The sequence below is a fragment of the Lucilia sericata genome, unplaced genomic scaffold (genome assembly GCF_015586225.1).
Source record: "Lucilia sericata isolate MDLA Ls3-8-SP2 unplaced genomic scaffold, ASM1558622v1 Contig000087F_arrow, whole genome shotgun sequence".
In the NCBI taxonomy this organism is placed as follows: Eukaryota; Metazoa; Arthropoda; class Insecta; order Diptera; family Calliphoridae; genus Lucilia; species Lucilia sericata.
Genome location: NW_023994120.1, coordinates 78,660 through 102,927, shown reverse-complemented (window position 1 = coordinate 102,927; position 24,268 = coordinate 78,660). Strand labels below are relative to the sequence as shown.

The following is a 24,268-nucleotide window of genomic DNA, read 5'->3' as shown; positions in this document are numbered from 1 at the left end:
CATCACCGTATTAAAATAATGTCTTAGAACGCTTTTGTATAAGTAAATTTTAAAATTTTAACGCACTACTTTGCTGGGTGTTTATATTCAAGATATAAAGTTTTAAAACTAAGATCAATAAAAAAAAACTTTCATATTTCTATTAATTACTAGTTACGGTTCTTTTTATCGAAAAACATGGTTTTTATCAAGTTACTTTACGAAAAAGAATTTAGATTCATAACCGTAAAAAAGCATGAAAACTTGTTATGTAAACATTCCTTTACAAACTGTTTTAAAAACTTATGCCACTTAAATTTTTGCAATTTACATAAAAAACTTTTATACTTTTTTTTTAAGTTTTTAAGGTCAATTGTATTGTATTTTCTGCCAGGATGAAGAGTCATTATGAGTCAGCTTAAACAATGTGATGATGCCATCCATCGTTTACATTTATGGGAGGAGTATAATTTTAATTAATGGTTTACTAATGAAGTTTACATAATGCATATTACGATAGTACTTTTTATGAACGGAGTCAATCAAAAATACATATATAATACATTACAAATAACAATATCTTCCGTATTGCAGAATTAAGTTCACATCGAATTTAAACTTTTGTTTGAAAATTAAACCATTTTTTGCAATGTTTTTTTTAGGTTAAAATTTTGACCTAAACTAAAATACAGTTTAGGTCAAAATTTTAACCAATTTCCCTAGACCTACTAAACAGAATTTATTGTAGTTTCAGAACATAGACTTTTTAAGATACCTTCGAGTAATTGAATTAAAATTCTAACTAAATTCGTATTATTTATATCCTAAAAGTTCAGGTCTGTCACATATTCCATTTTGTTCGATTGTGTCATTTAGCAAAATGTCTAAAGTGACAAAACATAAAAAAACTTACGGCATAATGACAAACGAGTTGCTACTTTTTTGTGTCTAAATTCCCACAAGAGAAATAATTCAGCTCGTTAGTTAGTAGTTAGTTTCTTATTATAAGGCCATTAGATATCTGGAAAATCAGTTTATTTATTTTCATCATTTAAATAATATACAATTCTCCAAATAAAAAAACATCCATATAGTATATGTATGTATAGTACATAATTATATTGATATATTTCGCATATATTCGAAAATTACCTACAAAAAATATTAAAATAAAAATTGCACAATATAAAATCGTTTTCTAAACTTAAATAAACTATAAAATGTATATAATTGAAATACTCGAGTTAGTATAAACATCGCTTTATAAACTTTGCTTTTGTATATTATTATGAATATTAAAATCTAGTAAAATTCTAAATGAAAAATGCACATTGTTTAGTAGCTGGTTAGAAAAAGCGTTGTAGCAGTTTCCATCAATGAATGAAATGATTCACTATATTTATTTCATATAGTTTCCGAACGTGGATCTAATTTATGTATAGCTTGCATTAATGTAGGCGTATTATTTATATTAATACCCTTCTTGGACATGTCGGTAAGACGATCTGTAATGGGCTTTTGGTCACGACCCCTTTGCCACCTAGCATAAAATAATTGAATATGGTAAGTTTGGAATATGTATGTATATAATAAAAATTTCTATAAAATTAACTTACCACAAATGGGCACATGTATGCAATAGGGGTATGTATAAAGGCAACAAGTCTATATCACATAAAGTTTCATAACGACTTAAAGCCAGTGAAGCCCATTTCTCGGCCGATTGATGGGGTACTGGTGTAATTGTGCAGGCGGCTACTAAACGACACAGTAGTAAGAGTACTGGCTTTGAACGATCCATAAATACTTTGTTCAACAAAATAAAAGTATTTTCCAATATAGGTATGCAAGCATCATTACGTTCGTCTAATAATTGACAAGCCTTGGTTAATTCTTCGTTTTGTAAAAAATCCAAAAATGTTGAGGTATTTCTTAAAACAGAATTTCCCGATATATGTGTTAGAAGTTTTTCAAAGGCAGCACCTCTTTCGGCAATTAGGTTGGAAGAGAAATTTCCCACTAACACTTTATTGGGAAATTCAATGTTCACCATTTCTTTGGGATAAAGTTGTTTCAACGAATTGTACAATTCGCGGAAATCTGTATAGCGCCTTTGTATACGAGCTGGCACGGGATCAATTGAGGCTATTGTATCTAAACGCAAAGTAAGACCATAGACTACATAACGTTTTACTTTGGGATCTTCTCCTTCGGGTGGCATTATACAAGCCGATAAAATTTCAAAGCGTAAAACCGGTGAGCCATCTGATGGCATCTCGTATTTTTTATAATTGACTGGACGTTCCCAAAGTTCTATAAACAAGAGAGAATATTTAGCAAATCACTAGTTCTTTTAATAATTATTTTCAGTTATTACCTTTTGGAGTTGATTCCGATTCGGAAGTTTTAATTGTTAGAGAACCAGCTTCTATTTCTTCCGGACTATCTAAATCTTCGGGATTATCAGGTACATCTAGGGAAGACACTTGTGTTCTTCGAGCCATTGCAGCACGCACTTTAAAAAGTATTTTGCGAGATTTAAGTCATATTTTCAACAACAAACTTTTTTGAGAGTTTAGCAAAACGAGTAGGTATTCAAACTTTAGATCGAAATTGTTTTATAAGTAATCTTTAACTGCCTTGTTCATAACAATTTATCAAAGGTTAAGTTTTCTACATTAAAAACTTTTTATTTATAAAATTCCTATGCTTTAATGCACACTAATGTGGTGTACGATGTAAAAACGAAATTCATTCACACAGAGATTTTAATTAATATGCATACATATTTGAAACAATTCTTATTGGCTAAAACGTCAGCAACTGCTGGCTTTCGGTACTTTCAGGAAGCCCTTTTTCTTTAAGATTGTTATAATATAATGTAAACTATGTAGTAAAGTAAATTTTGTTTATTTAAAATTCTCTAATATGTATTATATAAAAAACCCACATAACAAAGAAATTATAACCACTACATATTTTTATTTTTTTATAATAAACCAACAGAATTTTTAATATGAATTCTATAAATTGTTAAACGGAAATACAAAATATACACATAATTTATTCATGTACTTATTTACAGCCACTACTCTTTAATTAAGAATCAATAATAAATTTCACTGACTACTAGGCACTCCTTTCCTTTTCAAAATGTTACATATACATAAATCATACATAGTTTTTGTTCAACAATTTTGAGTCATAAAATAAATCACCGAAATTCTGTTTTCACTCACTCATTAATTAATTAAACTAATTAATAGTGACTAATCCATGTAAAGTAATGTAAAGAAAATAAAAAACCTTTGTTTACATTTTGTAGGTCACCTTATTGGAGGAATTCAACTTACTGGTTTTGTATATTTGGCTTTGTTAGAAAGAAACCTTAGTAAACAAAAGATTTCTAAATTATTTTTTATTAATAATAATTATGATTACTTGCACTCAATTTATTCAGTAACTGCACAATAATGCTACAGCTGTTAAAAAAATACAAAGTGAAAACACAGAAAAATAACAATAAATATAAAAACAAAACAACAAAAAGAAATGTTTGGAATGAAACAATGTTATGTATACTTCAAAATATTTGAGTAGGGAAGAAATGTATTAATTTTAAGAAAATAAACGTTTTCCCAATTTATCGGATATGTATACCAGAGGAGCGCAAGATTGCCATTACATAGCACGCGTGATAGGGTAAGAAAATTCTGCTGACGCTAAGTTGATACACATACACTATAGGTTTAATTCTTCTTCTTTTTATAATGAGCAATATCAGTTGGTTTGCTCTCAACTTGAAAAACAAAATCAAATCAGTTGCTGATCAGCACTTGTCGAAGCAAGGTCTGTACGCGACGTTTTTAAAATACACACAGAAATACAACAACAAAATTTTGAGAAAGCCGAATTAATGTAGGAGAACATGAGAGAACAGTTGATAGTTTTTTATATATACACTTTGATATACGCTGGCTGTCAAAATCCATAATAAATATTTGACAGTTAGCATATCCTTTATAGTTTATAGTCATTTTGTTAGTATACTTTTATTTTGAATTGAATTCTGTTCTCTGCTGCTTTACCAACACAAATAAAACTATGGTAGTCTATGGTAGTATGTGTTTGAGCAACACTGATGTATACTAATGGCATGTATGTATTCTTAGACCGTAACCATCTAAATTTTTATTCTGCCAAAGAGTCTTCTAAATTTTTATTTAAAATTTCTAAAAAAGTCCCAAATTTTATTTAGTACTTCATTTTACTACTACTTTAAATTACAACACTGACTATACAGCTGTTTGTTATCTTTTGTTTTGAGTGTGAACATAAATAAAAAAACACTGAACATTACAAAAAAATTAAATTAAAACGATTGAAAATGGATGCTACAGGAATTTTAACACAAAATGTGGATAAAACACAGGTATTTTCGGAATTGTCATTAGTAAAACTTTCTAAAATCTCAACCTTTCCAATTAGCTACCACCACTGCATCAGAAACGTGTATTGGCATTTGTAAATCATTTTCTTATAAGCTCTTGTGGTTTCCTCAATGATTTTGCTGTGCAATGTGAAACCAAATTCATCGAATTGGAACGCAAATTACAAAAAGTAGAGGCGGCCTTAACAATTATAGAAGCTAAGGTAAAAAAACAAATAAAAGGATTTTTTTCAATAATATTTAATTATCTTTTTATTAAAGTTGGCTTCTATACCAGATGTTGAAAAGGAAACTGAACCCACCACATTCGCTAAAGAAGAAAATAACAAAGAAACCTCAGTTGAAACTATTGTTGAAACCGAGCCTACTCCAGAGCAACAACAACAAGTTGATAGTATTAAGGGCATTAAAGTCTCAGAACATGAAGCCTATAAGAAATTCTTTAAAATGTTGCAAGTTGGTGTGCCCGCACAGGCCATTAAAATAAAAATGCAGGTTGAAGGTTTAGACTGTAGTATGCTGGAGTAAGTTAATTTAACTTTTTAATCTTGATTATAACTTATATTATTTTTCATTTATAGTAATCCTAATGCCATCATTCCTTTTGAAAATGATCTAAGTGAAGAAAGTTGATATTTAACAATTGACTGCCGTTTAGCTGTGATTATCATAAATCCTTTACATCCAATAAGTTGTAAAGTATTTAATGCAATAGATTTTTTAAGTAAAAATATATGGAGAATATAAATATCGAGTTATAAATTATGTAAATAAACTAATATCGCTTTTTGAAAATTTTTAAAAACTGCTATTAAAACGACATCGTAAGTCGTTTTCGAATCGAAAATGATAATATTTACAGGCTAAATTGTATAAACCTTTGGACCAAAATGTCCTGTATATATTTAAATACGAATATAAATCTAAACAAATGTGCATATAATGTCTGATAACTCGAAGTCAATTCATCCGACTAGAAATATGTTGAGGAGTAATTCTTGCACTCCATATTAAAATTGCTTCACATATTTTTTAACTAAAATTATTAAAATAATCAAATTTTAAAGCATGTTTTGGACTTTAGTTTTGAAGATAAAAAAATTATTTTTTCTATAAAATTTATTTCACAGATGTGGACTTGTTTGATGAATATTTTACCATAAAAAACTGATTTTCATTCAAATCGAAGAGAGTATTGAAAGTAGTCCCTCGAAATCCAATATTACAACTTTTTTCTTTTTTTTTGTTTAAAACGTTTTTAAACAAAGAATTTCTTGATTCGAATAAAAATATGAACTCATTTAAGGTGTCTGGAATTTTGAATTTTTATTCAAAGTTTTGAGAATTTGTAACTGTAAGATTTCAATTGTAAACTGTAAACCAAAAATACTTTAAAAATATATCGGTCATACCATGAGTTAGAGAACTAAAAGCTATGGTCAGGCAAACAAACATATTAGTTAGAACTTTTCGCCTCTATAACTGTTATTATAGAGGACCGTTGGTTTTTATTTATAAAATTGGTCGGCGGTGCCTAAAATTTTATCAACATTTATTTTGATCCAATATATCAAAATTAATGAAAAAGTCGATGAATTTTTGTACCGTTTGCGTTTAAGCAGACGATATGAAGTTTCAAATCTAAATATTATAAGCCGGTAATTATTGATGGCATAATATTCCCTTAAGTTCACCATAAACAATTATCTCTATATTCACTATTTCAAAAATTTATCTTTAAGCTAAAATAAAATTTATCTAAATTTTGTAAAAATAAAATAAACTGTTGTTTTTCTTAACTTGAAAACACTTTCAAAGTATTCTCAATATATATTTTTTTATCCAAAACTGTTTTTTAGTTTGTAAAAATTACAAAAATGTAATTTTCATACAACTTAAATAAATGTACACACTTAGTAAAGAAACAACGTCGTGGGCAACTAAAAATGTTGATACAATTAGATGGTACTGCGTTGAGGATGAAATGGAGACGAGTCCATTCATTTAGAACTGGATCATTTGACCCTTGCGTTTCTTGTCACCACCCAATTCGAAATGTTTGCAACGCTTCAAGGGAGATTGTTTACGATATTTGCATTCAGTGCATTCCATACGCAAGACAATCTTTTTGGTAGTTTTAGCCTAAAAATAGAAAGACAAAAAATAAAATCGTTAATACACAAATCAAGCAAAAAAGAAACATAAAATTTATTTTGTAAGAGAAATGTTCAAATCTTCTGGCTTTAGCGGCAGAGCTTTGGAGGAAAAATCCAAAACTTGTCTTTTAGGAACCATAAAAATTTGACAAACTAATTGTTTATTACTCTAGCATATATTGATCCCACCAGAGAGCTTAGTTTCCATTGAAAACAGCAGCAACCCGGTTCTACGAATATGCCTTCAATTTCAAAACATTTTTAGAATTTTTTTTCTTTTCTTACCTTCTTTCTGAAGATGGGCTTAGTTTGACCACCAAAACCTTGTTGTTTTCTGTCGTAACGACGTCTACCTTGGGCACCTTTGCGCTCCTTGGATTTCTTGTATTGGGTGACTTTGTGCAATTTGTGGCACTTGCACTTCTTACAGAAGGTGCGACGTTGTTTTGGTACGTTTACCTTTAAATAATTAAAACAAAAGAACAATTAATAATTCTTTTTAACTTTAAAAATAAGAAATTTTGTTGAAAAATTATCACAGAACACTGATTTTTCGTGAATTGCATCTTTTCATTTCACAAAAGTTTTGCTGCAATTTTTTGTATTTACATTTTAATTAATTTTTAAAATAATTTTTTAAATTTGTTCAATTTCACTTCTTTTACACTTTAATTAAACATTTAATGGCTTTTTTGTTAAATTTTAAACGATGTTTTGTGATTTTTTTCATAAATTTCATAAAAATTCTTTAAACACATACCATCTTGACGAATTTCAGTTGTCAAAGAAAGAAACGAAAAGAAAGAGAGGGCCAATAACGGATGCGGCTCAGCTGTCAACAAACGTCAAATTCGACATAACTTCGAAAATAATGCTCACTAAACACACTTTTGATTTTAATACGACACTAAGAAAAACAGGGATGATATTTGCACTGTGGGCTAGAAAACTATTTTTATAACGTTTTTTTATTTTTTTTTTTAAATTCGTTTTGATTGTAAAGTACATATTGCTTTAAAAAAGGCAACTCTGACATAAGCGTACTAATAATGCTAACTTGTGTTAGTATTCTTTTAATTGACTTTCGAAAAAGAATAGAAAATCGACTTTGCATTTTATAGAATATCGACTCTTAGATTTTTTTAAACTCTTCGACTCTACGATTTTTATTTATTCAACATTTTTCTTTTATAGAATTTTTTGATTTATTGACTTTTTAAATTTTTTTAGGTTTCAATTTTGTCCTCATTTTGACTTATTTTCAAATTTTTAAAGTTAATATGTGTATAATGCTTCCAGGTTTATAAATAAAAACGCTATTTTTTTAGCAGTTATTTCAAAAGGTAATCATTAAGATTTAGTTAATAAGTTGATAACATTTTGAACTCAGAAAGTGTATAGCTATGACCGCCCAGATCCATAAAAAAGTTGAAAATTGTCAAAAAGTATTTTAAATAAAAAGTTATATATTTAATGAAATCCGTTTTTTATTAACTTTTAAGGAAAAATAAATAATTTTTTAGTATTTTTTGGTCAAAAATTTAAATAAATCAAATTAAATAAATTTGTATAAAAGGTTTTATACTTTAAATTCTATGATTTTTTTAAAGTAATACGTCATAAAACTTTTAAAAATCCCTTTTTCTCGAAACAATGTATTTAACGAGAGTGATTTATTGAAATTAGTAAAATTGGATTCTTAAGTGAAAATTTGGTTACATCAATATATTTGGTACTACAAAATCAGTGGGATTATGAAATGTTTGACTCGATTTAGAATATGAATCTAATCAATTAAATTATAATTATAATATAAATATAGGTTTTTCCACCAAATCAAAATCTTTATTAAACAGATAATCAATTGCTGATTGCATATTAAAAAAACAAGAAAGTATATTCTGTTATGACCGATCATATGTGTGTTACCCTACACCAGTTATTTATTAGTTCCTTTATTAGTTTATTAGCTCCTTTTTAGATGAACTGAAAGTTTACATACAAAGTTAATTTTTCCTTATTCCATTTTTTATATTTATAGGGTTATTCGGAGAAGAAATGGAAACAAAAATGAGTTTTCATATAAAGTTTTGCAAAATGTGTAAAGGTAAATCATTGTAAACTCTAGGCCAGAAGTTTTTTTCATTGACAGCATCTAATCCACAAGAACAGCAACATTTGGATCTCCCTGCAAAAATGGCCGCTACTATTACCAAAACTCTCCATACACGTTTATTGTTTTATAAATGTACATTAATACTAATTTCTCACCCGCAACTGTACAATATAGTCATCGAAATGTATAAAAAACATTTATGTTTGCAATTATTCAGGGATGGAAAATGGCATTCTTCATTCGTTAACAATATAGTATTTATATAATAGTCGTTTTAGGTTTCTCACCCTCAAAGTACTTGGATAAACTATGTATTTCCTGGTGAGCAAAAAAACCTTACAAAGATTAATTTAAACAGCAGTTTGAACAAGTAAAATTTGGCGGGTAAACTACATAGTCGCCTGTACCTTTCCCTTTGTGTATAAATGTGAAATGTAAGCTGTGTTTTAGTACATACATAAATACATATGTATGTAAGTATGTGTTATGTAAAATTTAGTACTATATACACATATTTGTGTGTTGTATTTACTACATGTTAAATTAAACAAACAATAAATGGAGGGAATCATAAATACACAAAACAGTCATGACATTTTAGGCATCATCTTATATGTTAAAGTATACATACACACACAAACGTTATTAATTTTCAACTACACATACATACATACTTACATTGGAAAGTTACAAAAGAAAAATTATATATTTTTAAGAAAAATATCTAGGTAATAATGAAAAATTTAGGAAATGAAAGGATATGTTTAAGACATACATACATATGTATGTATGTACAATGAATATTAAATAAAATATTTTAATCTATCAACTATATCTATATACATACATATATACATATGAACCTATCCATTTGACTACCCAGCAGTTCGGCCGGACAGTCCCGAACTACCTATTTAACATACCACTTAGGGTTACTCCTAGCTACCGAGTGTCCAGGTGCTTGTCCTACTAGAAAGTCAATCGTCACCCCATAGATTACAAGAGACACACAAAAAGTTTAAGTAAACACTCTCTCACATACAAAGGAGACACTAAAGTGACGATTATCTTCACCCTAGTTTACAAAGAGTACATCCGTGACGAAAGACGAATTAGAGCCAACCAGGTGGTTTGACTTTTTGTCGATCTGCTGGGTAATAACATACATACATAATTTGATTTTTGTATGGATCGATCTTACACTGCCGACACTCATAATAATGATCAAAATGCTGGCAACAAACGTATAAATTCAATTACAACGATCATTGTGGCTTTTGTAAAGCTTTTCGAAAATAATCACTTATTTATTTGCATTTTATTTTAATTTTATTGTTTAGCGCTTTAGTAGTAAATTTTGCTTGTGGCTAAATTGTGTTGCAGAGATGAAAGAAATTTATAAAATACCACAAACAGCGTAGGAGTATGTATAGAGCAGATGCAGAGGGAAACTTTTGGCTGTATATTCAGACATACATACATAAACATTTATGCAGAAATATAAGAAAAAATATTATTATGTATGTACATATATATGGACATATCGTCAAACAAAATGCAACAATCTTGAAATAATTAATCATAGAATTTTTTTCATTTCATACCTAGTCCTAAAAAAGATACATCATTAGTAGTTGGCAATAAAAGAATTTTAAAAACTTTCTGCAAAATTTTTGTCTGTGATCACAAGTTCCGGTTTCCGTTTAAACTTCTGACATACTTCCGGTTAAATTATGTTTAGGTGAAAACTGGCAATCCTTACGAAAACAAAAATATCCAAACTTTAAGAAAAAAAGTATTTTTTGAGTATTTTCCCATTTGTGTTCCTAAATTATTCAATTAACATTTATATTTTATAACACCCCTATTCTGCATTTCGATTCGACTTTTCGCCACATAAGCAACAACTTACAAAAACGTAGCTACGATCGTAATGCAGAATACACACAATCGTAAAGCTTTGAACGTTGCGTAACTGAATGCGTAAACGTAATCGAAATACAGAATAGGGGTGAATGCTTTATGATTTTATTGAGGAACCATTGATTAAGAGATTTTTAAAATTTTTAGTAACGATATATTTTAATCAGCATGACTAACAAATAGAATATCCCGAAAAATTTGTAAATGTTGGTTTATAAAACATATTTATATATGTATATACACATGTGAGGGTTTACACACAAGTAATTTGTATATAAACAAATAAATTTGAGTCACAATCAGTGTTGCCATAAATACTTTAAAAACGATTGTTATTATCACAGTAATCTTTCAACATATTTAACAATATTAATTATATGTACTTTTAAATTTAATATAAATTCTACATTTAAGAGCTTTTTAATAAAATTATTGTTCAAATATGTATTAGAAGTTTTCCATATTGAACGTGACATATTGCAACACTGGTAACAATCCTTTCAAGCGTTTGTTTATCAATAGTTTAGACGTTATAAATGACATAGATAAAAGCAAATACTTTACACACAAATAATTTTGTATATATACTTGTGTTATACATATGTATATTAGGGTATCCACTTTTGACCACTTTTTAGGAGGAATATCTCTAAAACGATGCGTTTCAATGTATGTACTAAATATGAGAAAAATAAAAAAACCTTTTTTTAAAGTCTTCAGTTCACTACCTGCGATTGAAAATCTTGATCTCAGTACAATATATTAAAAAATATTTTCTGCAATCTTTTAGAAATTGGTGTCAAAAATTCCATAATTTTGAGCTTATAATTAAAATTTTTGTTAGTTTATTTCTGGTCCACAAAACGACTTTTACTGTATTATAAGGAGCATAAAAACTTCAAAGATTCTGAAATGGACTAAACCAAATGCCAAACTATTTTTTAAATATTTTTCTGTATGAGCTAAAAATTACGGCAATTTTGACACCCATTTCGATAAAAAGCGAAAACAATATGCCTCTCCAACCAACTAAAAATCATTTTGTGGACCAAAAATATTCTACAAAAATTTTAAAATTATTTTTCCCGTAATCAGCTTAAAATTACGGAATTTTTGAGACCCATTTCGAAAAAATAGAAAAATATTTTATTTTCAAAATTTACACTGATGGAAGGATTTTCAATCGCTGGTAGGGAAAAAATATATTTTTTTTCTCGTGTTCAGTACATCAATACGTATCGATTGCGTGGTATTCCTACATGAAATTATTAAAAAGGCTATTCCTCGGGACACTCTAATGTATATACAAAAGTATTTAAATGTACGTTCACACCTATCAAATATTTGACGAAAAAGACGTAATGTTGAAAATATTAATAAAAACTTTCTAAAGGAATATCTTCAACGATATATCTATTATGTTTCAGTAAAAAAATATTCATTTAAAGGAAATTTTTTATGGGTTACGTAATTTTCGACAAATATTTGATAGATGTAAACGTATATAAGTGTGCGGTATCTTTTAACTGTAATCGTAAACAGATAGAGAGAGGTCACATACTACATAAATAAATTTAACAAACATCACTCACTAAACCGCAAAACAATCCAAAATTTCGTTTGGTTTTGTTATCCGTTTTAGTAAAAAATCTATTTTTTTTTTTAATTAAAATTTAATTTTGCACAAAAAACTAAATTTAGCATTATAAACATTATTTTTCCCAAAAAATTTAGATTTTTTAGTGAAATGTAGAATTTTTCGTATAATTCTGTTACGATTCTTTAGTGAAAAAATTATTTTTAATTTTTAGCTAAAATGTAAACTTCAGTAAAAAATCGGAAAATCTGGAACTGAAGATAACAATAATTTTTGAATTTTTAAAACGTCGTGTACTATTTGCCTTTTTTTAAAATAAGTTATTTTTGGTTTCTATTATTTTGGGAAAATATAAAAATAAATATTTCATATAACAAAATTAAAAGATAACACTTACATTTTGACTTTTATAATAAAATTCATAACAGTTACAGTCCCTGCAGAAAAACTTTATTTTTTACACTGTCCGATATTATTGTGCATGAAAGTATTTGTAAGGAAAACCCTACAAAATTTAACATTACTCATTAATTTCTTGGTTGTTTTTATAAAATTGCAAATTTTTAAATATAAACTTAAATAAATAAATAAAATGAAGGAACTCATTTCAAAATTATTTTAAAACCAGCAAATTTATGTTATAAAGTTGTAACTTGAGGGCTATATCGCTAAAGTGATTACAAACTAATTTTTTTTATTCTACAATGTGCTTATAAAGAAAACCTTTTTTGTGAATATAAGAAAATATAAAATTAATGTTTATTAAAGAAAGTTAAAAAAATATTGTTTATTTATTTTAAAAAATCAATAAATTCAGTCTGTTTTAGCTTGAGGATGTTGGTTAAAGTTGTATCTTCTATTTTTTCAAATAAAAAAATTTGAATTTATATCTTGCTCTAAACAAAAATGTCACAAAATATCTACTGCATTTCAAATTTTGTAAATCTTCTTCAACAAAAACTTCTTCATTTGGATCGTTACTAGTTAATTTACGATACTTTTTTGTCGTAGTAGTGGTTTGCGACTTTGAAAACTAATTTTTTAGAAAAAAATTTCGTGTGACAATATCGTGAAGTTTTTTCATATAACATGACTTTTAATAGCCACGAGTAGAAAAGTCTGAAAAGTGCTTACATATATCAAAAATGGACTATAAAGTAATCTTTTTATATGAAATTGATCGACAGAGACATTAAAATCTAATAAAATTGCTAATATGATTTTAACAGTGATGACTATAAACGAAAACTGCTGTAATATGTACTTACATATACATATGTCAAATGAACCAACTTTTAAAATCGATGTTTTCGAAATTTGCACCAAGGATAGTACTATGTGATAGTAGGCCAGACACAAATTTTCAGCTCTATCGGTCAAGAACTGCCGAAGTCAAAGGGGGGTCAAAGTTGGACATTTTGGTCATACAGAATTTTATTCAAATATTCACCTATTGGTAAAAATTGTTCAAAAGAGTTCAGATAGCTATTTCTTAATTTTTTCCAAAAAAATATTTTTTTTTTTTAATTTTTTCCAAAGAAATATTTTATTTTCATTTTTTTTTTCAAAATGGGCTTTTTTGCTTAAAAAAAAGCTTATACAATTTCCTTTGGTTTCAATTTTTTGAGTAGGGACACTTGACATGAAATTGCCAATATGAATTTCTAACATGTACCTATTTGATTCAGATTTACATATCACTCACTGACATCATCCAAAAAAGGCGTTTCGATAATATTTTTAATATTTTTGTGGACTTATACGGCCAAAATAAAGAAATTCATATAGGTTTTAAATTACGAGCAAAATCGTTGTAAACTAGTGTAATTTTCTTTAAAGTTTAAACTAATTTATATACAAATTATTATAAATACATATGTATGTACATATACATACATATGTACATAGGTATGTATATGAATTTACTTATCCGATCACTATTTAATACATATACATATGTATGTATATGCGAAAATTTTTTGTTGTGTAGTGTAACTTATAAAAACATGTCTAACATGGAGATTATTCACTCACATCTAAACGTGTATTATTACAGGTGTAAGGTAAACTGACAATACCCACTATAATGGTCACAAACAGTTTATGGTTGTCTATCTCTTCATCGTACCTACCAGATAGACTGATACCTAGAACGACTTACAAACATACAAATAGGTATGTATTTTACCTCTCAATTTAATTAACGCTCTTCACAAGCTGCACAAAAACAAATGAGAACCGTTGAAGCAAATATTATTTAACTTCGAAACTGTACTGTATCACATATACACTTACTCACTAACTACTCAAATACCATGTAAGAGAAATTTGATTGTTTTGTTTAAAATTCATGAAAATTACACGACATTAGTGGTTGGTTGCACAGTGTCATTGCACAGTATGTCTATTGAGTACTTACTATTTTTGTAATCTATCACCAGTACATACTGGGTTATAACGAATCCTTGGTGGAAAAAGTACAGACTCAGACATTTATTTTTATAACATTAACCCAGTATGCATAAAGATATTAATCGTTTATTTTTGGTTTATTGAACAAAAAATGCAATCACTTTATTAAGCGCAAACTTTAGGTGAACAATTAGAGATTAAATTTAAATTAATTATAGTTGTGATTTTTAAATTGTCTTCTTCTTTTTTATAAAACATGCATTGCTTGGATAGAAAACAGTTACGTTTTCTATTATTATTGTCTGACAGCACTGCAAGGTTTCAACTTGCACTCAAAAACATCAAATGTGATTAACATTAGATTTAATTTATTTTTATATTGACTAATCCGTTAATTGTCATTTTTTTAACTCAAAAAGACTCTCTAAGAAGAATAATAAAATCAACACTAAATTATTATATTTCATATTTTTCTGTAGGTAAAAGTGTAAACTAATTTTGGACTAAATTTTATATATCATAATTTGAAATTTCTTATAAAAAAATATTTTGCATCTTTTTCTGCTCATATAATTTGTATGACCTACGAGTCATTTTGACACAATTAAGAAAATTTTTTGCCATATTATTCGGTATCGCCTTTCATTCCCCTTACAAAAATTGAAAGACCCACTTCAAAAGCAATTTTTTACTTATGACTGCATAATTTAGTGGATTATATAGTGAATGTCTTCGTAAATTGTGAACCGATTCGCCGAAAACCCTATTTTTGTATGAGAAATTAAAAAAAGTCAAAGAAAACAAAGCATTTCATATTACAAACAAGGAAAGTATTGTCGGGCATGGCCGACCATATCATATCCTACACTATGATCATGTTTTGAAAATTATTTATTTTTTTATAGATAAACTGTTATGTTGAATTTTACCTTAATTCCGATGTAAGCAATTTATTGTTGAAAAACAAATTTTCTAAAAATTTGGAGGAGGGATATATTTTTCTATAAAAGTTTGTTTAAGGCTTATATAAAACTTAGTTGTGCCGAGTTTTGGAGAGTATATTTGACGTAGTTGTGGCCTAAAAGCCCAAAACGGAAGGGGGCTAGGTGAAATAATGGACCGATTTCAATCAATAGGCTTTGTCTTCCCTGTGCGGAAAAACACGTTTGGTCCAAATTTTATCAAAATATCTTAAAAATTGCTGTCTGTACCTAGCTAACAAGGGTTACATGGACAGCCGGACGGACATGACTTAATCTAATATTTATGTGCGTTACAAACATGTATTAGTTATTAAGACAAAAATAAAAATATATTTCATATATTTTTACCAGTAGTTTTGCTATGTAGAAAGTATCCCAGTAAAAACTTGGTAACGACTTTCAATTATAACAATTTACCTATTTACAAACTTTTCAATGACTACCAAAAGAAGATATTTATCACCACTTGACATCACCATGATAAAATAATGAATTCTTGACATTTTAACCACTTACTTGGTATTGCATTTCTTGCTGGTATTATAAACAGAGGAAATAGTATAGGAGCGTGCAACAGGCCCGATGTACATATGTAGGCCTAGGCGTATTTCTTCAGATTCTTGGGAGCTCAAAATATTTTATCATATATTACTAAAATCAGTTTTTGAATGCCACAGATATCATTCGAATTCAAATCTTGGATTATTCTATAAGAATTTTGATATTTAATACAAGTAAAATCAATCGATTGTGCTTAATATTTTTCTACGGTCCTATTTAATTAGGGGATGTAAAATTGTATATTTGCAAAAAATTGCAAGTGGTGTAATTTTCATATACGCTTTCAGAAATACCTATAACAGAATTTTTTTAATCCCAAAAATAACGGCACAATCCTCCGATATGACTCGTTTTTTTATATCGAGTAAATTAATTTTTCCCCAACAAAAGCAACTATCAATCTACTATAATTAACGTACCTTATATACCCAATAGCAAATATTAAGCATGTAAATTCAAATTACAATTAAGTGATTTCATATTAATTATATTATGACATAAGAGAAGCAGGACGGGTGTTTGGTTGGGAAAAAGTGTTAAATTTAAACCAAATGCCATTTAGGAACAGATTTAGAATGCATATGTAATCATTACCTTAGTGACCAACCTATGGGACAATTCATTTATTTGCACACGTATTTGGCGTGCCAGACGTTAAGGTAAACTAACCACCAGACTACAAGCAATCTAAACTGCCTAACAAGCACTCTATATTCTATCTGTACAAACTAAACCGAGTAGATATTTCAAACATTTATTTATCAGAATGGACATTGTTATTATTATTGAACACATACGAATTAATGACAAAAACGCAAACGACACAACACAAACGAAGCAACAAACGAATGTCATGCAAGCAGTCACTCAGTCCGTCCGTCCGTCCGACAGTCAGTCGACTCGTCTGACCCACCAACCGACTTAAGAACTTAATGCAAAGCTAACCAACGAACCAACAACCACCTATTCTACACATAATACTAAGTGTTGTTTCACGTCAATATAAAATTTTCAAATTTGCCGCCAAACATTAGACAGCAACTCTTTGAGACAACTGTACTCATGAAACCCAAGCATTTTTTGTATGGGATTACTCAAGAAACCCTCTAGATTGGTTAATTTCTCTGCACTAGTTATTCGAACCATCTTCAAACTAAATCTACTGGATAGCTGACTTTCCCATCTATCGTATGGGACCCACTTGAGGTCGATTAGAATAATTTTTGACCCCCAAATGATCGAAAAAGCTCGACAACCTCAAAGACTTTGAACATTTGGAATAAGTTCTATCAGCAACATTAACTTTGCAATGAAAAAGACGCCTTCAGTCGAGTACGGACATCCAACGGGTACACATCTCGGTGGTGGTTGAAAACACACAACTAACTTAATTCTTACTACAACACTGTTTTACTACCTAAATACAAGCGACAACAACGACGAGCATTTATTCCGTTCGTTTCGTTCATTCATCTAAACAGAAAATTAAAGATTGTTGTTGTTTTTACATGAAAATACAATAACAACCACATTACAAAATAAAAACAAACGACAAACTAAAAACAAATACTCGTCGTTCGTACATCCGACAGATTGCAAAATATCAAGAGTAGTAGAAAAAGAAAATTTTAGTACGTTCATCACATCTAGATACTCATTCAGTACGAGATACAACTGCCTGTGTCTGCTGCTTAGCTCTACTACCTACTGTAGCAGATTGTATTGTGTACTGTAGTATTTATTATACTTACAACTAACTCACTAACTAACTGATAGATAGATAGACAAACGCGGCTAACAACGTGTTGTCAGAGGGATAGAGAGAGAGGCAAGAAACTGCTACACAGTTACAGATACTCACTCACAGATACTCGTCCGCACACACACATTCTCACTCAATAATATCACAATAATAAACGAAAAAAAGTATTTTAAAACTTAAATACACACCGCTAACGTAAAAATTAAACAGTGTGTCTGTGTTGCTCGTTGAATACGGTTCTCGTGCGAGAAAAAGTTGTTATTTTCAAAAAGAAAATTTAAAAATATTTATTTAAAGAAAAATAATTGCTAAATTGTAAAATTTTATAAAAAAGAAAATTACAATTTATTAAGTGGAATTTAACAAAATAAATACATACACCTCTCTATATAACAGCCAAAGTTATATAATTTAAAACAAAAAATAATAATAAAAAGAAATTAAATAAAATTTATTTAATTTTTTGTAAATTATAAACATCTATCTACACACATACAAATATAATGTCTGCCGCCACAGAACAACAAAATAACGGTGATGTCGCTGTTGAGAAAGTTGCCGCCGATGCTGTTAAGGATGATTTGAAATCACAGAAAGCTGCCGTAGAGGATAGCAAACCAGCGGCGGCCGACAATGGAACAGCGTCAAAGGACGAGGTCCATGATGAAGATGCCGCACCCGCTAAAGAACAAGTCAAAGGAACAAAACGGCCGGCTGAAGTAAGTACTCTTCCATTCATTAAAAATTTAACTTTTCTTTTTTTGAAAATTAGAATATTGTAGATTTGTATATACACAAATGTGAAAGCAGGGAACGAACAAAAATCAAAATCAATCAATAAACATTTTAATTACTTTTTGTGATAACGTTCTAGAATTTAGGGTGTTGTAGTTATACATAAAGTATAAGGGGAGGAGGAGAAATAGGACGTAGGCTGGCAGGCATATTAATATGATTGTCGAAAGTTTAGGGAGTCGAAAGTAACGTCCGCCTTAAGCGCGCGCATTTTGAAACCAAACATTTTATACACATTTATATTCTTATGTTATGACTTTTCCTGTATCCAATCAACATTTTCAACATCACTGTACTGTAGGAAACAGAAATATATTATAGAATAAGAAAAATCATATAAAAATATTTATTTTTACATTTGGGATAGATAAGAAAACCAACATTCATCTATCCATTCACTTTTACCACATTTTCTTAATCCAAAAAGAAATAAAATTCATTTTCATATGGTGTTGAATATTTGTTAGGTTTTCTTGGAAATTATGTGCATGAGCTATAATTATATGATATAAATGTGGCCATCAACCACCCATTAACCCACTAAGATGGAAATAAAATTGACATTTCTTTTGTAAAGTACATTTTTCTTAACTGTTCAAAAACGTTTTTACTCGGTTTTGGCGGTCATTAGGACAGTAAATTCTTTTGGGAGTAATTTTAGACTTTTTATCTCGAACTTTGAGTTTGTTGAAGTAATTTCCTGAAGTATATACACACTTTATAAAGTTAGTTATGATTTACTGTGACAATTTGTATGGAAAATGAGCTTAATAAATCAAAAATTATAGATTAATATCTTTATGAATACGGGGGTTAACCTTCAACACTTAACTAATTTTTTAATTTAAGCATTTTTAAATTTAATTTAATGAAAAAACCAAAATTATTATACCAATTAATTTTATTGAAAATATCCGAATTAAATTCTTGTCAACATTTTTAGAGGGTTAAAATGAAATATTCGAAAGATTTGAATGATGCAGCATATTAAGTAGTTGGCGTGGAAATTCATTCATTCTAAATAAAATACACATATTCACATTAATTATTTAAACGAGACTCTAGTATAAAAAAGAAACAGAAAAAACTGTTACAATCACATTGGTGATTGTATAGCTACACAATAAAACAAATACATTTTCATAGCCAGAAATAGCGAAGAAACATTACAAAAGTGTAGAACGAGAAATGGCAATGCCGGCCGGTTCTCTGCTAACAAGGAAATTGTTCGAATACTTTTTAGGTTGGTTACGCTATTTAAATTTTGAAAACAATAGCAATTTGAAAAGCAGTTGTATAAAAATGACCGTTTTTGTTGGCTGCTTATTTCGTATCAAATCTTGTTTTTCTAATAGTTATTATTAAAAATAAATCGAATGTATTTTATGACCTGATTAATGACAAAAATTATACAGAGATATTATGTGTATTTGGAATATTAAATCTTTAGAAGTACACATTGTCATTTTGACGTTAATCAAAGTTCTTCCACCGTTAGTTAAAAGGTAGAAAATAACACAACGAAAAAAACAAGAGCACATGTACAGTCTCAGTTTTGAAGTATTCTTGTTTTTATTAATAAAAATATCTACTACAAGAGCAGCAGATGACGCTCACTTTTTTGTGTCGACACTGTTTTTGTATTTTTGTTTTTTATTATTCACTTGTTTGTTTATTTTCACACACACTGTTGGGGTTCAAAACAAAACACAAGAAAAATGTGAATTTATAATTACACATTCCAATAACAACAAAAAGTACACAATCGCGCAAAACACTTGTGCTTGAGCGAACCAAAAAAAATCTAAAAACACGGCAGATGATAAAAAGAATAATAGTGAGTACAAAACAAAAACAAAAAAGCAAATTTAAATACATTGACCAACAATATATTTTTCTCTTTTTAACACACATGTCAAATACTTTTTTTACATTCTATTTTACTCTCTATACACTCTCACCTTGCTTCATTTAGCGTTCGTTAAACTACTACTAAACAAAATAACAATAATAAAAACAAAATGCACACGAATAATAGAGCAAGTATAGAGAGTAAACAAACAACAAATGTAGTTTGTTTTTTTTTTTACAAATTGTAGTTGTACTAAATAAATACTTTTATATACAAACAAACATGACTACATAAGTGATTAATAAATAAGTCAGCAGCATTGTATGTGCAACAACAATACACTAAAATTATATATAACCGGTGTCTGTAGCAACGACGGCGGCCTATATACTAAAAATATCTATATACTTTCATTCCCTCTCACAAGTTCTTCACCTTATTTACTTTATTTTTGTTATTGTAATACTTTTCTCTGTTGTTTGTGTTTTGTTATCATGTTTTCTGTTTTTTGCATAATCTTTTTAGTTTACAAATACAATACAAAATAGAAATATAAAAAAATTCGATAACACAGTGGCACAGCAGAGTTCAAATCACCCTTAAAAACACATGATGTGTTATGGAAAAAAGAAAAAAAATGTAGAACGCACTAAATTTAAACGATCAAGTACAGTTTGTTTTTTTTTTTAACAATTACGAAAAATAAATGTATCAGATTAAAGAAATTCGAAATTTCTTTTAAAATTTAATTTTGTTTATAAATAGCTATACATTTTAATTTTAACACAATTTGTTTCCAATAATCAATGATACATATAGAGGATCATTTCCAGACAATTATCAAAATTCCGAGAAAACCATGATTTTTGCAGAATTTTAAATTTATTTTGGATTATGTTCAATATGCATATGTATGTAATAAAATATATTCGAAAGACCTTTCATTTAATAAACAAAATGTCTAGGATAATATTTATGCGTTAGAGATTGATACAGAAAAATATGGGCAAAAATACAGATTTATTTTACGTATATATTTACTATGAAGAAGAGCGTAGCCGAATTTAGCACTGCAACTAGTTTAGGATATCTCTTTATTACTAGAAATAATTTTAAAATATGTTTACAATTATCGAAAAAAAAACATTCTACTAATTTCTAACATTTTCTATTATTTTAGGCTAAAAATTCAGAATCAAAGAAAGCCAAGAAAGAAAAAGCCCCCGATGCTGACTCAGACGATGAGGAAGTCATCGATGAGGAAGGCAATGAGGGCGATAGTGATATTGAAAGTGACGAATATGATATTCCCTACGATGGCGAAGAAGATGATATAGAATGTGAAGGTAAATATCGCTCAATTATATGCAGCTCACCCTAACTTATTTAGCAATTTTCAAATATTTAAATAAAAAAAATTATTTTCATTATTTTTAGATGATGACGATGAAAATGATGATGGTTCGGGTTCCGACGATCAGGCGTAATGATAATATATTAGTCAAAACCTCTTAAATTAATAATTAATTCAAACAAAATAATGCAAAACAATTAAAATATACAAAAACTCTAAATTTATACTTATAAATTTTTTTATGTTAAGAAATATTTTTTATTTCTTATTTTAATTTTAATTGTATGAATGTGTAATTCTATATAATTTTTTTAAGAAAGGAAAGTTTTCATTTGACAAGATAAATTTTCTTTTTTCGCTCTATATCTTTAAGTCGTCTTTTTTATATATGTTATTTAAAAAAGTATATATAATTTAAACACAAACAAAAAATTAAAGAAAAAATACAAAAAGTAAACACAAAACCATTAATTAAGCATTAGACGTTATATATGTAGCTATACAAAAAGAAAAAACATAAAACAAACAATAATACAAGCAAAAAGTATTTAAATAAAACATTAAAAAAACACATTAATTATTTAAATTCCGTTTCATTATTTTTTCATATAGATTTTATAAAAAGAAAATCGATGTAGAGAAAAGAAAACCTAAATAATTAAAGGTGGAAAATTGTTTACAAAAACATCATTAGGGACTTTACGTTATGGGGAAGCACAGATTATTTTAATACATTCTAGACTATTTTAAAATTTAACAAAATTACTAAGAAAAAAAAATTAAATTAGAATTGGATTCCATTTTTTATGGAAGTGGTTTTTGAAGTATTATTTTATTCGAAAATCGATTTATATATAAGATTTTATTTTGTTCTACAACTTTCGTAGGATCTGTAGAATTTATTTAAAAAAAAACTATATTAAATTCATAAAATTTAAGCAAATTTTCACTATATCTGGCTACTTTTATGTTGGCGATATATTGAAAGTTTTCATATAAAAGTTATTTTTACCGGCTCAAAATCTAGCCGTTAACCCTTTACTTGATGCAGAGATAACTGCACATAAACTATTTAAAAAACAAATATTTGAAGTTTTGAAACAATTCTTAATTTATACTTCATAATCTGGTAAAAATTAATCTCTTATCATTCCTTTGAAGCATTCATGACATGTTATTAAAACAAAATTGGTCTAGAAAAAGAGTGTATAAAGCTTTTACAGATATTGTTAACAAGTTTTACAAAAAGGGGATCATTTCTATGTATATTGGATATTAAATTTAATTGTTGAATTATTATATTCCCCAAATTGTAAGCCAAATTCAAATCTACTACTATACACAGAAAATTTAAAAAAACGTTCATTATTGTTTATATTATAAAATATTAAAAACCAAATTGAAAATAAATGATATTTCAGATTTATCAAAAGGAACACATTGTTATGGATTTTTAAGACCGAAATCTACTTAAAAATAACCATTATTTATAATAATTCAAGAATGAACACAAATTTATTTGGAATAAAAAATAAAAGTTTCTCCCCTAATTCTTATATAAAGATAATTGATTTTCAATTTGTAAATTTATAAATTTTTCCATTATACATATTTGTTATAATTTTTATTATTTCAACACCTATTATAAACAAGTTTTTATTTTTATTATTTTTTTTTTTTTGCAAAAGACACAATTTTGAGTTCATTATTAAACTGGTAAGTCTGTCTTAAGAAAATATAAATTGTTTAAATAAAAATTGTATTAATTAAAACTTATATTATTTAGGAATTAATACTTAATGAATACTTTACTCATGGACATTACAGAAGATAAATAATAAATAAAAAACGTAGACAAATAACGGGTCAATCTTAAGTATAATTTTCTTTAAATAAAATTATACAAATAAATTAAATGGGAAATATCATAAGTAAAAACTGCATACACAATTTTCTTGGAGTTTTTTTATTGATCCCACGGTTTTTTGTAATTAAAATTTATTTTTAAAGAAAAGCATTTGAAAATTGTGTGAGAGAAAACCTTTTTTAAATTTTCTATGAAAAAAGAAACTTTTCTAAAAAGTAAACTGTTTTTTGTTAATATTCATAACAATTACATATAAATAATTATTATACAAAAGTAATAAATAATATCAACCAACACACAGTATTTATAAAATAATATAAAATTACATTTCTAAAGAACAAAAAAATCACTTTGTATTTGAATTTGTGTTTTTAGCAAACGTTTTATTGGAAGTGTATGTATCCTACCAAGAAAAAAATTAAAAATTGAAAAAATAAAACTTTAAACTAATTTTAACGAAA

General features: G+C 27.8%; 4 protein-coding genes across 8 annotated transcripts; 2 read left to right on the top strand and 2 right to left on the bottom strand.

Annotated features, from left to right (window-relative positions):
• Nucleotides 1-1,089: 1,089 nt before the first annotated feature.
• Nucleotides 1,090-3,491, bottom strand: LOC119599731 (sorting nexin-21). 5 transcript variants are annotated; one of them, XM_037949633.1, is made up of 4 exons: nucleotides 3,421-3,473; nucleotides 2,357-2,494; nucleotides 1,596-2,292; nucleotides 1,090-1,519 (listed from the first exon to the last, which is right to left on the bottom strand). In XM_037949633.1, coding segments are annotated over exons 1-4 (972 nt in total). In that variant the 5' UTR covers nucleotides 3,422-3,473; the 3' UTR covers nucleotides 1,090-1,383. The 5 variants fall into 5 exon arrangements, with proteins under 5 accessions (XP_037805561.1, XP_037805559.1, XP_037805556.1 ...); XM_037949631.1 differs by lacking the exon at nucleotides 3,421-3,473 and adding an exon at nucleotides 3,296-3,320; XM_037949628.1 differs by lacking the exon at nucleotides 3,421-3,473 and adding an exon at nucleotides 3,219-3,237.
• A 786-nt stretch (nucleotides 3,492-4,277) lies between these two features.
• Nucleotides 4,278-5,228, top strand: LOC119599733 (WASH complex subunit 3). Its single transcript, XM_037949635.1, has 4 exons — nucleotides 4,278-4,411; nucleotides 4,468-4,632; nucleotides 4,691-4,953; nucleotides 5,011-5,228. The coding sequence occupies exons 1-4, from the start codon at nucleotides 4,367-4,369 to the stop codon at nucleotides 5,060-5,062; spliced, it is 525 nt and encodes a 174-aa protein (XP_037805563.1). The 5' UTR covers nucleotides 4,278-4,366; the 3' UTR covers nucleotides 5,063-5,228.
• Nucleotides 5,229-6,218: 990 nt separating this feature from the next.
• Nucleotides 6,219-7,442, bottom strand: LOC119599736 (60S ribosomal protein L44). Its single transcript, XM_037949638.1, has 3 exons — nucleotides 7,346-7,442; nucleotides 6,871-7,044; nucleotides 6,219-6,571 (listed from the first exon to the last, which is right to left on the bottom strand). Exons 1-3 carry the CDS (start codon nucleotides 7,346-7,348, stop codon nucleotides 6,434-6,436), a joined length of 315 nt encoding a protein of 104 aa, XP_037805566.1. The 5' UTR covers nucleotides 7,349-7,442; the 3' UTR covers nucleotides 6,219-6,433.
• A 10,054-nt stretch (nucleotides 7,443-17,496) lies between these two features.
• On the top strand, nucleotides 17,497-22,521 carry LOC119599734 (bacchus). The gene is made up of 3 exons (XM_037949636.1): nucleotides 17,497-18,658; nucleotides 21,767-21,932; nucleotides 22,024-22,521. Exons 1-3 carry the CDS (start codon nucleotides 18,443-18,445, stop codon nucleotides 22,071-22,073), a joined length of 432 nt encoding a protein of 143 aa, XP_037805564.1. The 5' UTR covers nucleotides 17,497-18,442; the 3' UTR covers nucleotides 22,074-22,521.
• The last annotated feature ends 1,747 nt before the right edge of the window (nucleotides 22,522-24,268 follow it).

Bases quoted from the DNA above. Each gene is read 5' to 3' on its own strand.
- LOC119599731 (XM_037949628.1), bottom strand. The intron at 2,293-2,356 runs GTAATAACTGAA...TCTTGTTTATAG, and splicing joins ATCGGAATCAACTCCAAAAG to AACTTTGGGAACGTCCAGTC. The intron at 1,520-1,595 runs GTAAGTTAATTT...ATTTTATGCTAG, and splicing joins CATACATGTGCCCATTTGTG to GTGGCAAAGGGGTCGTGACC.
- LOC119599733 (XM_037949635.1), top strand. From the start codon at position 4,367: ATGGATGCTACAGGAATTTTAACACAAAATGTGGATAAAACACAG. The intron at 4,412-4,467 runs GTATTTTCGGAA...CTTTCCAATTAG, and splicing joins AAAATGTGGATAAAACACAG to CTACCACCACTGCATCAGAA. The intron at 4,633-4,690 runs GTAAAAAAACAA...TTTTTATTAAAG, and splicing joins TAACAATTATAGAAGCTAAG to TTGGCTTCTATACCAGATGT.
- LOC119599736 (XM_037949638.1), bottom strand. The intron at 6,572-6,870 runs GTAAGAAAAGAA...TTCTATTTTTAG, and splicing joins AGCCCATCTTCAGAAAGAAG to GCTAAAACTACCAAAAAGAT.
- LOC119599734 (XM_037949636.1), top strand. From the start codon at position 18,443: ATGTCTGCCGCCACAGAACAACAAAATAACGGTGATGTCGCTGTTGAG. The intron at 18,659-21,766 runs GTAAGTACTCTT...CTATTATTTTAG, and splicing joins GAACAAAACGGCCGGCTGAA to GCTAAAAATTCAGAATCAAA. The intron at 21,933-22,023 runs GTAAATATCGCT...CATTATTTTTAG, and splicing joins AGATGATATAGAATGTGAAG to ATGATGACGATGAAAATGAT.